Genomic DNA, 18,244 nt, shown 5'->3' with positions numbered 1-18,244 from the left:
TGGAGAAATAAAACTTTTCAAGTTAAAAAGAGTGACTGAAAAAAGGTCACTGATGATCTTAGTATGAATTTGTAACTATGATGGCATGGAGAGCCTGATTTGAAGGAAATGGGTAACTGGGTGGTGGGAGGGGGCAGTGGATATGGGGCATTTTCCCCAAGTTCTATTGTGAGAGGAAGGAGATGGAATGGATACTTTCTAGCTTGGGGTAAGGGAAGTAGCAAGATCAAAGGAAGGTGTTTTTTTGTTTTTTTTGTTTTTTTTAGTGGACACTACTGAAACTAAAGAATGTTTACAAATTAGGAGAGGAAGACTATAAACAGAAATGTTTATTTGGGAAGAAGTAATTGATGAAGAAAGAAGCTCTATCTCCTACTCCCACCACCTAGATGAGTAGAACCAAAACAATGACAGAAGATACTGAAAAGACTAGAAAGGAATCATTTTATAGTTTTTGACTGTGTCAGAAATTATATGCCAGATTTATAAATCATATTTAACAACTATTTGAGGACCATCTATGAAAATGATAATGATGATGATGGTTATTAATTGGTGAACCTTTTTATTGTCCTTTAAGAATGTTTGTTTATAGGTAGGGCACTACTGCTCTCAACTTGAAAATTCCTCTGAAGCAAGAGAAAAGAAAGCTAGATTACCTGAATTCTAAGTGTCAAACTCAGGAATATTCTAGAGAACAAAGCCTAAGGCAGGTGCAAACTGTTAAACTAGGAAGCAGACATGCATACAAATATTTAGAAAAAAAATAAAATATAGTGGAGGGAGGAGTGTGTTACAGAGGAATTTTGGTGAGGTGTACATTTTTGAAGTCTAAAATTTTTAAGGTTCACAAAACACTGATTTCTGCCTTTTTCTTTTTCATAACACAGCTTAATATATTAATAAATAAATTGGGACATACCATACATACATATGAACAATGAAACTCAAGTAAAACAAGTAGAGATTTCTCTATTATATGTACCTATATGTGTGTTAAAGAGTGTGTGTGGGGAGGTGTGTGTGTGTGTGTGTGTGTGTGTGTGTGTGTTGCTAAGTCATTTTCAGTTGTGTCTGGGATTTTCTTGGCAAAGATACTTATATGTGTATATATATATATGTATGTATTTATATGTGTGTATTATATACATTTCTATAATATGTGATTATATATATCTGCATCCATATATATTTATGTACTTTTGTAGCATAGAGTTTTCTTTTGATGGTCCGAAAGTCTCCATATAAGAGCCCCATCTCACTAACCCAGTCATGTACATGATTAATAAATTCATGCTGTATAGTGGTTTCAAATGATAAATTTTTATTCTGAATATACTGGGGTTTTTTTGCACAAGAATTAACACAACATTTTCTATGATTATAAATTTTTTATAACAGTATTATACAAATTTTTACAAAAAATTTTTTTCAGGCTTGTCAAGTTCCACAAAAGTGTCAAGAGAACACAATAAAAGGGAGAAAAGTCCTGTTGCCCAACAAGAGCAAGCCAGAGCCTTTTTTTTTAATGGATGCACACTGAGCATTTCAATAAAAACATCCCCAAAAGCATGATCCAGACATATCATAGAACACAACAGAGAAGACAACTTAGTTCACATTGTAAGTTCAGTTGGCATCTAAATAAGACAGTATATTCCTTAAGCCTCAGTGAAATTTGTTTGAGATGATTTTTTAAACAAGAAACAATGTAAAAATAAGTTCTTGTTGAAAATAGATTAATGCTATTGGAACTCCGGATTTGATTTTCAGACACTTGTCTTTTTTTGTTTGTTTGTTTACAGTAGTGTACACTGACTATTAACAATATTAACATTCTAATATTGGGGTAAAAATAAAGCTTGGCCTTTATTTGGGGACTGAATAGAAGATGGAGGTGGGAGCAAACTTGGGTTGCTAGTCCTTCTAGTATCCTTTGTAAAAGCATCACAGACATTCTCTAGTGGCCCACTATGTCAATTCTCTATAATTCTAGCAAGTTGAGCTTCTTATCTCACAGGACCAATGGGTAAGAATTTGATATTAAGACAAAAGTTAAGCTTTGGTGTAGGGGGACAAAAGTTTGAATGTTATTTATAACATACTGAAAGCATCAAACAGCAAGTAACACTTGGGTTGCAAAGGTCACTTAAAAGGGATACTGCCTATTTGAATCCAGTAAGGCCAGTTTAGAGTTAATAAAAGGAATATTATAGGAAAACTTACAAATGGCAGCAACACTGTGGTGTTTTTTTTTCTCCAAGTTGAGCAATAAAGCCTCAAGCATTAGAAACATGAAAAAGGTCATACTAAAATCTCTTGAGTCCAGAACCTAAAAATCTCTTCAGTCAAACTTGCTAACTATGTCATGTTAAAAACCTGTTACAAATATGGACCACGATTGGTGTTTTGGCAGTAATGCTGGTTGTTCAAATGAAGAAACTAGAGAGGAGCCATTTACGTTAAATCCTTTACTGATTACTTAACACCAATGCTGTTTTAATTTTGGCTTAATGAAGAATCTGTAGGATGTTGCATGAGTAAGGTGTAAATCAAATATATTCAAAGCTTTTTTTCATCTCTTGTATTTTTTAAATGTTTGGAAACAGATATTTATAGGATACATCTATTAAATCATTGCCAACAGTCAAAACTCACAGGAAAATAATCAATTTTACACATTGCAATTTGAAGAAATGGGTTGTTTTTTTTTTTTCCTTAGAAAAGTATGCTAGGAGATTTAAAACTAACAGCAGTCACAAGGACATTTTTCAGTCAGAGAAACTTTGCTTATGAAATTTATCACCATGCATGTGGTTTACAGATTATATATTTTTTTCCTAAAAGAAATGAGCTTCTCATGCACTAAAATGTTTTTATGCCAATAGAAATGGAATAGGATACCAAGTTTAATTGTAATTAGTTCAATAAAGAATGAATCCCATGAAAAAGATTCCATTACTCACTGATAATGGTTTTTTAAAATGTTTTTCAAGAGAGTATTGTATGTTGGAAGTAATTATATGATTTTAATATTATTTAAATATATCATCTAGGGGAGTCCTTGCTATAATTTCCCAATATTGAAACTTGCCACTGACTTCACAGAGTTTAGCAAAGATTCAACACCAGTATTTATATATTTTAGTAATCTAAAATATATAACTTAAATAGTTTAAGCATGTTGGTTTAGCATTATATATTTTGACATTCTCCAAACAAGAAAATCAATAGAGAAACAAATTAGTTTTACCTGAGGGTTTTAGAGTCAATTATAAAGTATATTTAAAACATTTGACTAATCAATTCCACCTAGAATATAACATTCCATATATTTATCATTTTAGTAGGATTTCCTTTTGCTGTAATGTTGTTGATAGTGGTGTGTGTGTGTAATTAATCATCATTGTCATTAAGGTAAGGAAGGTAATACTTTGTCATACCCGTATAAATGGGCTCACCACTATCAAAAAGATGAATTAGAAGTATAAATTAATGTCAGTTGTGACAACCAAAGCTAGAAGTTTCCCTTTTTTGAAAATAAATAAATAAATAAGGAAACAGATATAATTGGAACCAAGGGTATATTGGAGAGCCACCAGTGGTATTGAATATTACCAAAAAGGAAAAACAAACAAACCACTTTTAAGCCATGCTATAGGGTTGGTTTTGCTCTTTGTTATGTGTCAAACATGCTGTACAACTTCAGTAAAATTTTGATATTGGTTAAAATACAGGAATGCCTTTCCAACATATATAGATATATACATATATAAATATATATGTATATGTATACACACATACAGATATTTTGCATGGTGTTTTTCTGCTTTTATGAATTAATGAACTTTATATAAACATTTGCAGATTGTAGCTTTTAGCTAAATTATAGATTACTAGAGTCGTACATTCATTGATTTATCTCTCACAATACTGTTTACTTTTGATAATCAGAAACAAACACACTTCTACTGCTATCTTATACTACAGTGCATTATCATGATTTCCTGCACCAATCAGTTTTACTAATGAAGTTGTATAAAAAAAAACTTTAATTCACAATCAAATATTAATGTACATAAGCATAAATTCAGGGTTTCCTGTTTTGTTCAATTTATTTTAATATGTCATTCAATTGGTTGGAAATTTTGCTTAGTGGAACTGGCCATTTTTAATGAAAAACAGCAAGAGAACTTCTTAAAACTGCAGGAGCTAACATTTAATTGAACAAAGAGGAAACCTGATATGAATCTTCATTGAGAACATATATGTGATCTTTAAAAATAAATGTGTCAAATTTGATACATACTTAAAATATCTGTACACAGGTTTTCAAGCAAAAGCACTAATCTATATAAAATTCCATTTCTCCATATTCTTACTCAGTCCAGTCTTTCAGCATTTTTCATTTCACAGTATATTCAGATATCTTTATTTAACCAGATCATGTAAGATTATTTAAGTGCATTATAACTGTAAATTTCAGTTTACCTTAATAATACCACTCAGTTACCTTAAAAATAAATTACACTCTACAGCTGAAGAAAAGAAACAAACAAAAAATAGCAGCAGCATCATGCAAAATACCCTTGGTACCAAAGTTCAATGATCACAAAAAAGTTTTTCCCTTCCCATCCCACCCACCACCCCTACCATCTCTTAAAGGACTTTTTAAAGATTTGGCTAGGATTAACACAACTATACTGTGAACAAAGGGAACATTAATTTGAATTGTTCTTTTTAAAGGGCTGATATTTATCAAGAAAATATGTTTGATGAGTTAAATAGCAAACCCTCAAGCACCTTTAGTTTAGTAGTTGTTTTACTTAAACCAACAGTTAAAATCTACCAACATCCCACCCCCCAAAAAACTTAGCTGGTCACCCATTTTTAAAATATATTTTTGGCAGAATGAGCCACTCTTCATAAGGCATTTCAATCATGGTGAACTTTTGACAAAGACTAGCCAGTTTTAATATTTACGTCATTTAGAATTCATCTCTCATTTTGTTTTTAACACAACTATTATTCAAACTTTTAATGGAATCAAATATCAAAGCAAAATAAAATTCCTGGAAATCTTGATCAAAAAAGGGAGCAAAATGAATTGATTTTTAGGTCAAAATATAGAGAACTGATATGATTAAGAAGCCATTTTAAAGGGGCAGCCCTTTTACATGAAGTCATCAATGATCCAACAACAAAAATATCAGATTCCTCAGTAAAGTACATATAGGATTCTGCTTTGACAGAATAGATGATGCAGCATTCACACAAGTTTTAAGGGTCTGACACTCCAACATGCAGCCATTGTGGGTGCCTAATGAGTCTTTCAAATAGTTATACCTTCTTGTTTTGAGAACAGGTGATTTTCTGCCGTCTGAATAATTGACCCTTTTGTACTTAAATAGGGCTCATGTTTTGGCAGGGTCTTTGAAATCAGTTATGCAGATTTTGGTTTCATAACATCATAACTGGCAATGTCTACTGCCAGATAACAGCCAAAGCAGTGCAAACTGGATTCCTATCATAGACCACAACGATGGGTTCAATCCAGAAACCCCACCACAATCTGAATAATCTTCCTATTGGAGAAAAAAAAAAGACAAATTAATTCCCTTTAAAATATTCATCAAGACAGTCTATACATTATGCTAATTCTTACCCGGATCTTGCATTCATCTTAAGAATTTGCTTTCTATGGAATTGAAATTCCATTCCTTAAGCACCATTATATTTTGGAGTTATTTTACAAAGTCATAGTGACTATCACCCTTTGTCAGTTAATGAGTCTGATAACTAAGTAAAATGATTATACACCTTTAGCATTGGTTGTCTTGTTGATTGAGACATTAAATTTTGATGGAGAATATTTGAATTCATGTTAGCATGAGATAAAGTTTAGAAAGCATTACTGTCAACATGCGTCAACTAGTAGGAAGAGTAGAAGGAGAAATATGAGGGACAATAATCTCAGGATCAGGAATAACACAGCAAAGATGTACAGATATATGCAAAAAAACAACAAAGAAATAACTCAGGCAGTGACCTAGTACAAAATACTTGAATGGGATGCTTTAAAAGAATTTAGTGTCAACTGTGATTTGCAAATTATTGAAAATGGTTAAAGAGATGATTTCTTTCAAAAGTGGATGTCCAATAGCAGTTACTAATAATCAACATGAATGTTCCATAATACATAAATGCCTCATACATTCCTTTCATTACAGATAATCACAGAATTTTGTAGAAAAATAAGACATGAAAATGAAAATTTGACTCATGAATCCTGAGATAAAAATCTCATAGCATATAAATTCCAACAGTTTACTACAGTGAACAGTTGCTTTCTGATTATCTTGAAGACTAGTAACCTTCAACCTACTGTAGTCAAAAGCAAATCATCCTTTAAATTTGATATCTGGGAGGTGGCGCAGTGGATAGAGCACCAGCCCTAAAGTCAGGATGACCCAAGTTCAATTCTGGTCTCAGACACTTAACATTTCCCAGCTATGTGATTCTGGGCAAGTCACTTAACCCAATTGTCCTAGCAAATAAATAAATAAATTTGATATCTGCGTTCTGTATGTCAATATTTTAAATTGTTCTGGATTCTTTTCATAGTTCCCTTAAAGCTGCAGAATTTACAAATTTGCCAGTATATTTGCTAAGACTTTAAATCCTGTCTCATCTGCCCCTGAATTTTTTTTCCCATATTAGATTTCTTTTTAAAATACATTTTATTCAAACTATTATATTTTCCAAGACTCAACAGTTAGCTTACTGCATAATTTTAGGTTTGGGAGACTGCAAAGAATCTCCTGGGTTTTAGAACTCTTTAACATTAAGATTCACTGGAATGCTAACCCACTAGAAAATTTAAGTTATCTACAATACTTTACTGTACCTTAGTCTGCCCAATAACAATCCAATAAAATAATTCTTAATTTTTTAAAGTGATAACTTTTTAAGAGGCTTCAAAATTTCTCTTTTTTGTTTTTTCCCTATAAGTTGCCCCAAATATATGAGACCACTTAGAATCTTGGATCTCAGGGTTTTACTTAACTATAAGTATAATCAGAAAAACAATGAACACTCCCAATATTTTATACTTATTATCCTGTACCAAGTGAAAAAAGTAGCTCTCAGACCAGGGTTACCATGTTAAATTCTACTTACTGAGTTATTAGCATATGAATGTTTACTAATTTATAATACCAGAAAGATGGCCGAAAAACACTTTGAAAATTATCACACAGCTTATATAGATGTATGCTATTATTATTTCTTACACAGATGTTCTACTTCTTTCTTCACCATCATCATATAGAAATGACTTCTCAAATGAAGTCTTTTCAGCTAATTTTCTCATAATTGAGTTCAATCACTCAATGATATGACTAAGCTTAGTTAAGCTGAAAAGTCTTTGAGTATGGTCCCAACAGACTGTCTTTCCAATATGTGAACTGGCTTAGCTTTGCATGAATATAATCAAGGCTAGATGTTTAGTCAAAAGATGATGAATTCTGGGATCAAGATGACCCATTCAACTCATGTGTAATGTTTTATACAAGAATTCACATTTGTGTTCATGTTAACATTCTTACATTTTGGTCTTGAGGAGGGATTCTTTCTTCATAAAATATTTTATACCATACTTTCTTCACACTGTATGTTGAGCATAAATGTAATGAAGAGGCATAGTGTCATGGAAAAACACTATTTTTTTTTTTTGAGTCAGAATACTGAATTTCAAATGTTAGCCCTTTCATTAGATTCTCTCTTAGTGATTTTAATCTTCCTGGGGCTTGATAACTAAATGAGCTCAGAATTGTTTTCTAGCTCTAAAACTGTGATAGTTTGAACTCTTACTGTTTTGGTTTGAGAGTCCATATTTTAGGTAAGTCCCCATTTGAGGATCTGTGACTTATATATTGATTCATGCCAAGACATCTGTCTACTGAGTTTCCTGGTAGTATTTTCTTATATGTCTTACACATTATAACAACATGTACTGAGATTGGCAATAATTACCTGACATGTATGGTTTTACTGGGAGTAGTGAGCAAAATACATTAAATCATGAATGTATAGACCTGGAAGGGGCCCTCAGAGGTTATAAAGTCTGTCATTGAGTCTCACCCATGCAGAACACTTATACCTTCACTAGGCAGATCTCTCTCATTTGAAAAGATGACAAAGGCAGGAAATACCAAAACTCCTTGTGTTAACTGACTTCATTGCAAGTCTAAAATTAAAAAAAAAAGTGCCCCCCAAACTACCTCTCTCTCTATTTATCTTGCCAATATACTGAAAAAAATAATTTTATTAGTCCTTCCTCTCTGGAGAGAAGAACAGTACTTCTGGAATTTCCTCTGAACTTGTCTCTGAAGATTCTACATGTCATTCTTTATTATAAAGCACACCTCAGTACTCTTGCTTCCATGTCCCAAAGGAAAAACATGTAGTTCATAGTTGTATCCATATATTTTTTCAAAGGTTTATTTTATGAGCTCATGTTTATATAGATGGCTAAATCCCTCTTTCCTTGACTTCAGCTGAAAAATAAGATCATTAACTTTTGAAGAAAATAGATTTCCCCAAGGATTATTCAGTGAATCATTCTGAGACTAAATTATTTAGTCTTTTTAATGCATTTTCTTTTCAATGTTACATTTTTTTGATATGATTTAAATTTGGTTAAAAAAAATACTAAGGTAGTTGGCTAAGCCAAACCCATAATTCAGGTATGTATTTGAATTATACCAGGAAGTTTCAGAAATATTTTCTATGTAAAACTATCTAGATAAAAAAAAAAATGGTAGCCTTTCCTAATAATCCTTTCCAATGTCAATCATCTTTTCAAGAATTAATGGATAGAGTTCTCCCAGAGCATATTCACATTATGAAGTTGCATATTGACACTTTTGCTTCAGATAATTTGTTTTTAAAGTTTTTATTTCATTTGTCCAACAGATTTTTATATTCTACATGGAAGTATTTTGTTTTCAGAGATAATTTTTCTATAATTTGCTCTGATTACTCAATGATAATAGCAAGACTATTATTTTTCCACTTCTCTACAGCTATAGGTAATAGGTATTATGATAACTATATTCACTTACTCAGTCTAAATATATTAAAGAACTTTCTATAATATTGTTTTTCACTCAGCTGTTCACCTGAATTGCTTTATTTATAAGGATTATTTATAAAGAATCCTTTATTTTCTTTTTTATTATGTAAATTTGGTCAAAAAAACTTGGTAGATAGCCTAATTGAGGCACAATGATTACCAAAAGTTATAATCATATGATTAGGCAAATTTCCAGCAGTGGTTAGAGAACTGTTATTAATCAGGAGGACCTAGGTCCAAATCTTGCCTTTGATATATAATGACTGTGTTGACTTTTAGAAAGTTATATAACCTATCGCTGTAGTTCCTAAGGCCCTAAGATTATGAAATTCTAGAGCAGTGGTACTCTGCATTAGCAGAGGAAATTTCCTTACCAAAAATTCATTATACTAAGTTAATTGTAGGTTCAAAAAATGGCATGTGAGTATCTAGTTTTATAACTATACTTCATAATCTGTTAACTTTGTAGGGAAGTTAAGTGACTTATCTCCAGAAAGGATTATATCTCTAACTTCTAAGAGAACCTAAGTTGAAAACTTTATAGCATTTGAGAGAATTTTTCTGGGCAGTACGTCATTGTGTTTAGCAACTTGATGTGCAGTTAATTTCCTCCTTCCCCCATATCTAGTCATATACTGAGACCTAACCTATTTCATCTTTGACTATCTTCAGTTAACATGTCTGCTATTTTTATAGTCAAACTGGCTGGAGTCCCCTAAGCATCATGATATTTTCTTTTGTTCTCATCTCATAAACAATCTAACTCTTTAGATGTATGTCCATGACCCGACAATATTTTATTTTATATGTGGGAATATCACACAGGGAAAAGCACAAAACTGTGCTAATGTAAATGTGTAAAACTCCTGACCCCTTACCAGGGCTTAGTAATCTGAACATTCTCTCTTATATCCTCTGCACAGGTGCTTTCATCAATATAAGGATGATAGCCTATGCTATTCATTGCCATTTTGAGTTGAAAGTGGTGACTTTAACAATAAAGGAAATTTATAATTGTGTTTCTATGAGAAAGAACAAATCGACACTCAACTCCTAAGACTCAGATTTTAAAATAAGTACTTCCTTAACCATATGATGTTTTTTGGGCCTCCAACATAATTTTTTTCCTCTTTCATTATAGTTTATCTAATTAGTGGGGCTATTAAAAACACTTTTAAAGAAATTTGTGATGACTTTGGTAAGAAGTAAATTAGTAGTAAACCTGTAAATTATATTGAGAAAGATTCCATTAATATGGTGGAAACTAATTATATGAACAAAAGTAAAAAAAAAAAAAAAAAAGCTTAAACTTATTGAAATGTTGGTTATACATCCTCTAATCATAAATGTCAACTTCATAATTTGTCTGTACATTCACTTGTGCCTCAATTTTTCATCTTTAAAATAAGGTATTGATATAGCAGTTATGAAGTAAAGCTTTGTAAAGAAGTATTTTGTATGTGGTGCATTTAAAAGTTTCTGTGAGATAATGTATCATATCAACAAATTTCTGATTTACAAAATCTTTAGAGTTCCCAAGGAAAAGGAATTCAACTTATCTTTTATTTCACCTTGCATTGAGGAAAGTTGAGTTTATTACACTGGTCAATTTGAATACTAAAACTTTATTTCACTAAAACAAACATTTTCTATTTATGTTTTCAATTGTCTTTTCCCCACCCACTATTTCCCATTCCAATTCTGATGAAGTCACTGTTTTCATGTTAATGGTCATATCTCCATCTAGTGGTTTACCAAAATGAAATGCTAAACAAACAGTTTTCATAAGCAGGAATGGAAAAACAGCAGTATTGTTCCAGGAACAACAACAAAAATCATAGTTTAACTTGGTCAAGGGTCATAATTTTGGATAAGTTATTTGGCAAACTAGTAACACAGTGTTGAATACACAAGCAGGCCCTTAAAACATCTAAAATGGATAACCCTGGTAATGATACATTCTATATTTTGTAAACTAGATACATATAAAGAAGACTTTAGTTTATAGACTAAGTAATATTTAGGATTGTTGGGTAAACATGAACTTAAGAAGTTGGGATATCTCTACAAAAAGTTTTCCTCAAGAATGTTATTTTGTTAAGTAAAACATGAAGAGATGGACAAGCAACATGCCTACAATTAGAAAGATGTAAATTTTTGTCTTGTTTCCACCTGTGAATTGGGAAATAGAAATCATTTGCTAAAGTCTTAAGCCAATAACAACAACAACAAAATTTAGAGAAAGTAACTGACCATCCACACCACATGAAAACTTGCAGTAAAATGAAGATAGGATCTGACATCCTGGTAGTGGCCCGACTCCTTGTACATATAAGTTGATCCTATTAATGACGGGCAAAGTAGCAAGTGCAGAAAAAGGAAAGAAAACACAGAAAAAAAGACATACAAGATGAAATTTCATGCAACTTGCAAGCAGTTAGCAGAGTGAATGTGAGTATCCATCGAGAGCAAATTCACAGTGATTATTGCAAATAAACTAAATTAAAGTATTTAATTATTAAAGAAATGCAAAACTGAAACACTGACACATGTAGATAGTGAGCAAGAGTTGTATTTTCATACACAATTCTAAATATAATTGTTTAGGAATTTGTCTCAGTCCTTATCTCAGTCAAGTGTTGCTCATTTTTTTGTGAAAAAATTATGAAATTTTTAAAAGTTAGATCCTTCCCCCCAATGTGTTTTCTTAACAGTGCTTTCTTATGCTTTTTGAGATGCATTTTTGTGATGTTCTAAAATGTAATTTAATGCCAAGCTTCATCCAAATGGAAGCAGATGCCTGCTGAACTGATAAGTGAAGCTGTCTTAATAAGTAGCATGCTTCACACAGCATTCAGCATGCTTGGGGAACTCATTTTAAATAGGTAAAAACTCTCAATAGTGAAGTGAAATGCAGGGTCTAGACTTCCAGGGGTATAACTGGGAGAATGTGACCCAGTTCACTCAGTCATGCCTTCCTCTAAGTATCCCCAAAGAATTATAATATCTTCAATAAGAGAAGCTGGGATTCACTGGATAAAACATTTGTAGAAATGATATAGAGATGAAATGCTATAATTCTAAGTACTTGACTTAAAGTTTGTAAGACATAAATTCTTTTATTGTTGCCACTTAACTATTTAAATTTCATCAGCTTCAATTTCCTCATCTTTAAAATGGGAATAATAATACATTTAACAGTGAATATAGAATTGTTGTGAGGCTTAAAAGAGAGAAACTTTAAAAATAGCTTTATGGAGGCAATAAGATTAAAACAAAATAAAATGATGTGAAGTCCTAAGAAAAAATAATCATGTACCTTTTATTGACTGTATCGTTTGTGATCATGATTCACTTCATTTTTTTTTTCAGTTTAGTGCTAAATGTTCACTTTAATAGGAAAGTATTAGATAAAATCTGGGGGCAGGAAATTTGAAAGAAAGGTATTATAAATAAATATTTTTAAAAATCTTGACAGTTTTTATTTTTAAAAACAATAAATCTAAATTTTCTTGGGAGAAAAACCACAGCAAAACCCAAAGCAAAGAGAGAGGGTGTTTTTTGTGTTGTATCTTGGAATCATTTTTGCCAATTTAGGTCAACAAATCATCTTTAACTTACAGTCCTAAAGACTTGATTAGCTTAAGAGGGAAAATTATAGGTTTTTCATTGCCCATGTTTGTATAAAAGTATGTGTAAAGGCAGAATTGGTTTTATTTTATTTTTATTTTTTTGATCAGGCAATTGGGGTTAATTGTCCTGCCAAAGTCATACACCTAATAAGTATTAAGTATCAGGATTAGTGCTCTACCTATTGCATCATCTATCTGCCCCTTAAAGACAGAATTTAAACCTAGTATTTATTGAATTCCACACCAGGCCAACATTTTGCATATTGCAATGAAGTTATCATAAGCATAGTCATTTGAGAGAATGTTTACAAACTTGTTTTTTCAATTATATTGACCATTTCTGGTTAGCAGTATTTAATTACCCATAAAATCAAGGACAACTATTATCCTATAGATCACCTGCCCTTTTTTCAAATAATAAAAAAGATATTTAAGGATAGAAGTAACTAAAAACCAACAAACATAAAACCCTCAAACAAAAACATAACATAACATAAAAATATATTCTTCATAAAAATATTAATAAGTATAGCTTATTAAAAATTTCTTTAGAAATATATTGAAATAAGACAGTAGAGATAAAAATAAAAGCATTTTATATTTTCAGTCATCAAAAATATAATTCATCCTGAAGTCAGGAGTATCTGAATTCAAATCTGGTCTCAGACACTTAACACTTTCTGTGTGACCCTGCGCAAGTCACTTAATCCCAATTACCTCAGTAAAACAAAAACAAAAAATAAATAATTCATTATAGAAAGTGACATTTTTTTCCTATGAGCCATTAGTTAAGTAGTAAAGTAAGTTTCTTTCATCCATTATATTTATAACCTATATTCATCAATAGCAAATTAGTAGGATTTGTGTATGAAAGTACAATTTTTTTTTTATAGAAAATGCAGATAAAAGAGGCAAGTGTTAATTTTTTTGTTAACTCTGGAACACTTTGAAATGAAAAGTCAGCATTCTCATCAAGTATAGCATGTTCAATGAGAAAAATAATGGTTGAGACAGTAAAGGATTTATTTGAAACATCACATTTATTCTTGGTAGTTACTGATCATTGTCTTGTAATATTTTAGTTTTTAAGTTTATGCTTACCATTTTATTGTCATCGAAGCATACATCAGGTCCCTTTCTGTATCTAGGTTGCTTAACCATATCACAAGGATTTGGCCCATCAGCTAAACAAAACTTGTTAAGGAACATGAAAGTATTCTTTCAAAGAAACAGAAATGTAATTGACCAGAAACATTATAAAAGTAATTTTTTTAAAGAAAAAAGTCGCTAAGGAATAATGAGAGTGAGTACATTTGTTGGACCTTAATCAGTCCTATAACCAACTGTATATTAAGAACCTATGATTTCTAAGATATTATATTGCTGATGGGTGAGGTTAGGGCTCTGGGATTTCAAAACTCAAATCTAAATAATCCCCGCCTTCAAATAGGTTACATACTATCAGAGGGGACAATAGTACCAATATGATGTAAATTAGATACAAAATGAAAGTACAGTTTCTTTGCAGGAGAGGGGAAGCATCACACACAGGCAAAATCAGGAAAAAGCTTCAGTAAAAATGAAGAGGGAGTATACTACAGCCTATGAAAAGGGATGGAGAGGAGATAGGTTATTGTATGTGAGGAACATTAAACAGGCAAGTTTATATTGGTCATATTTTCAAGAAGAGGAGTAAATCTAGAAAAGTAAGTTGAGGAAATAATTAGCCAGGTGAAAGCTAATGGTTTTATCAGGTTTTAGTCATTATTGAGTTACCTTATTCCAATTTTATCTGGTTTTTCTTCTGTTATGACATACAGTGATATGTAGTGTGGAAATGGCACCCCTAGCTTGTCTTTGCTTGTTGTGTTTCCAAAGCGCTTGGTATTAAGGTGAAAGCCAGTAAGGTAGGATTTTACCTACATATTATCTATATCTCAAAATTTTATTTACATATATTATATATATGTGTATATATACACACAGCCACATACACTTACATACATGTATGTGTGTATATCTATATTTATAATTAAATTTTCTATTGTGAACTTAATGCTTTCCACAACCTTACATGTATACCCAATAGATTAAGATTTTACTAATATTAAGAAGTAATAGAAGTGGTATTCTCATGGGAAGGTGTATATTTCTGTGGGAAGAAATACAATGAAAAACTATTCCAGTTGCTAAACTTGTTCCCATAATGTTCCAATCACAATTCAGTGTCCTAACTTTACACTCCCCACCATATTGTATTCCCTCCAACACTATATCCTCTTCATTTGTCTTTCAATTCTATACCCTGTTCATTTCATTCTTTGCCTTCTCAGTCTTCTTGCAATACTCTATAAATAATTCACCTACATCAAATTAATTGAAAACAATGTCTGTAACTCCTCCTTTTGGGGTCAGAAATAATAATAAAATATTCTTATCTAAATCAGAAAATGGACTACTCAGATGACTTTTCATCAGTAGTCATATGCTATTTATTTTATACCTGTGACCAAACTACTTCAATCAAATGGCTAGGAGAGGATTACTCATTTGGAAAGGTTCTGAAACTATAGATGTCTTCCCTATTTGTTTGGCTTTCATTTCATCAGCCACTTTTGAGGAGAGAACAAAGAATGAAGGAGATAAAGGAGTATTGTTATAAATTCACATGTATCTTTCTTTTAATTTTAGATTCCCAGTCTTCACTGGCTATTTTTCACAATATATCAGTAATTCGATAATTTTCAATTTTTAAAGAAATCTCAGAAGCCAGATAGACTAATGGTAGCAAATTCAAATAGAAATGGGATGCTTTAATCCATACATGAGGATTCCTGGGGATTATATATTTGACTTAGTTTTAAAATATAAAATTATCTGTTTTATTGTATTTTTATTTATTTTGTTAAATATTTTCCCCATTTCGTTTTAATCTAGTCTGAACCATATCTAGCCTGAAGGATGAGTATTTGATACTTATGATTTAAACTATCCCATACATAAAGGAAAAATCCCAACTATAACATTCAAAATTTCTTAAGAGAATTTTGAATTGCCCAGTGGTGGGTAAAGTGATTGCTTTAAGTTTATTCCATTATTTTTTTTTTGGATGGCAATAACTGTTAGGAGACAGGTAGGTAGCACAGTGGACATTGGATTTAGAATCACCATGATTCATCTTCATGAGATCAGATCCAGCCTCAGACACTTACTAGCTCTGTGATTCTAGGTAAGTCATTTAACTGTATTTGCCTCAATTCCTCATTTGTAAAAGGGGCTGGGGAAGAAAATGGCAAACCATTCCAGTATCTTTGCCAAGAAAATCCCAAAAGAGGTTTATGAGGAGACGGACATGATTGAAATGACTTGACAATAACAAAACAGCTATTAGAGGGATGAGATCATTTACAGTTTCAAGGGACCTTGGAATTCATCATTTCCAATCCTCTCCTTTTAAAAAAGAGGAACTAAAGTAAGGCTAAAAGAAGTGATAGGACTTGATGAGATTCACATAGTTATTAAGTGTCTTGGTGGGATCTGAATCAAAATCTTCCTCTGACCTTGTCTTTCTCAATAGCATTTAGAGCTTGAGGAAAATTGAGGCCTACAGATAATAATGCAGTCTGAAAGGAGTGACATGGGAAGAGCCAAATCCAGATACTTTTCACACCAAATCTAATTATTTTATAACATCAAAGCAAATACAAATAACAAATAGAGCTTGCCTTGTAATCAACTATGCAAGATGATTTGAAGTCTGCTGCTTAAGGATACAAGTCTGTTCTGCTTGGATTAGTACCCGTGTATCACAAGGACATGTCCCCTTGCCATCAACAATTATGAATATTAAGTTGGTGTTCATAAGCTTTTCTACATGAAATATTCTGGAACATAAATAAACATCATGGAGAAGAAAGAGCACAACAATTTGAAGTTAAATAACATTAAAGACTTTCCACTTATAAAACCATAAAACTTTGAATTATGAAACTTACATAACTACATATTATGAATTAATATCTAGAATAAGACTCATTTTTAAAGTAGAAAAAGTACCCTTTCTTAATTTCACTGATATTTACATGCTACTCTTTTAAATCAACTACTATAAAATGGAAACAAAAGACAAACATAAACTTGAATGTTACTAGGACCTGGTAAGTTAGCTATAAATTTATTTTAATTACAATGAATTTTAAAATTCAAAAGATATGATTTATGATTAAAAATATTTCTGCCCTTATAAAATTAAAGCAGATTTTGTTAATTTATTAGCTTTTTAAAAAAATAAACTATCTTCTTTTTTCCAGTGACCATTGTACATAATTACCAGTTGTCTCCTGATTGTCCACTGAATGACATTAACAACAAATATATTGCAATTAAATCTAAAATTCCAGTTACAATTAAAGAGGATTTATTTAAATGTCAAAATATTACTACCTAGTACCTCTTTATTATGAAGAAAAAAACAACACTCTGGACTTTATAATATATCCAAAGGCTCCAAAGCTCCCTTCATGCAAATTTTAGGTGACTCATTGGTTTTATAAAAGGAAGCATGGTATGATAGAGTTAGCCTCAGAACCAGAAAGGCGGGAGTTCAAATTCTGTCTTAAACATTGGTTGGATGACTGCACAGTTGCTTAATTTATTTTGCTCTGGGCATTTCTCTAAGATTTTGAGTTGGAGAGAAAGTGCCAGCCTGCATTTATAAATGAAATTTCTTCATTTGGGAGTTCCTATCTCTCTCTTTTTTAATGGGATTACTGACTGAAAACTCTAAGGCATCTCAGAGATAATCTTTTCTCTGCCTGCCCCTTCACTTTGCAGATAAGGACTTTATGCCCAGAAAGATGAATCAAGGTCAAGTCTAATGCAATAGCCAGTGAGGGAGTTGGAATTTGAACTCATGTCCTCTCATTCCAAATCAAATGTGCTTTTCCATTCTTCTACTCTGCCTTATATGAGAGAGACAAGAGGAAAGATGACAGAAATGATATTCTAAAAATTAAATGTAACTCTTTTTTCTATTTAAGACTGATGTACTCATTTTTTTTCAATTTTTCAACTTTTTCAAATCTTGATAACAATGTTTGATGTTTGTAAGCTTTTAATAAATTTTTAAATTTTACAGCTATGTATCCTAAAATGAAATGCAAATTACTTATTGAATAAAGAATATTTAGAATCACTTTTTTAACCTAAAAATATTGAAAAAAAAACTTTCTTTGTGGATGTTGTATGTGTTATGTGTATTAGGAGGAGAGGGAAGAAAGGACATTATTGTGCAGGCAAAGAAAAATAGTAAAATGATGCTTAAAGCTAAGCAGAAAATTTCGGGGTTTCTGGAGTAAAGCAAAGGTAGAAGCAGCAGTATGGATTAATGGCATGGGCTGGATTTGTAGTCAGATTTAAATTAGAATTGTGCCTCATCTTTCAAATGTTGGGGAAGGACTTAATGACCCCAAGGTAT

At 31.6% G+C, this 18,244-nt stretch overlaps 1 protein-coding gene across 4 annotated transcripts in view; it reads right to left on the bottom strand.

The window, feature by feature from the left end:
• Nucleotides 1-1,303: 1,303 nt before the first annotated feature.
• Nucleotides 1,304-18,244, bottom strand: part of CACNA2D1 (calcium voltage-gated channel auxiliary subunit alpha2delta 1) — a 656,564-nt gene continuing 639,623 nt past the window's right edge. For all 4 annotated transcript variants that reach the window (XM_031938658.1, XM_031938660.1, XM_031938659.1 and 1 more), the window contains 3 exons: nucleotides 16,543-16,652; nucleotides 13,870-13,952; nucleotides 1,304-5,585 (listed from right to left, as the gene is read on the bottom strand). In XM_031938658.1, coding sequence (XP_031794518.1) covers nucleotides 5,469-5,585; nucleotides 13,870-13,952; nucleotides 16,543-16,652 — 310 coding nt within the window. In that variant the 3' untranslated portion in view covers nucleotides 1,304-5,468. The remainder of the gene's footprint in view (nucleotides 5,586-13,869; nucleotides 13,953-16,542; nucleotides 16,653-18,244) is intronic.

Source organism: Sarcophilus harrisii, chromosome 5, assembly GCF_902635505.1.
Source record: "Sarcophilus harrisii chromosome 5, mSarHar1.11, whole genome shotgun sequence".
Classification (NCBI taxonomy): Eukaryota; Metazoa; Chordata; class Mammalia; order Dasyuromorphia; family Dasyuridae; genus Sarcophilus; species Sarcophilus harrisii.
This window is presented reverse-complemented; position numbering and strand designations above follow the sequence as displayed.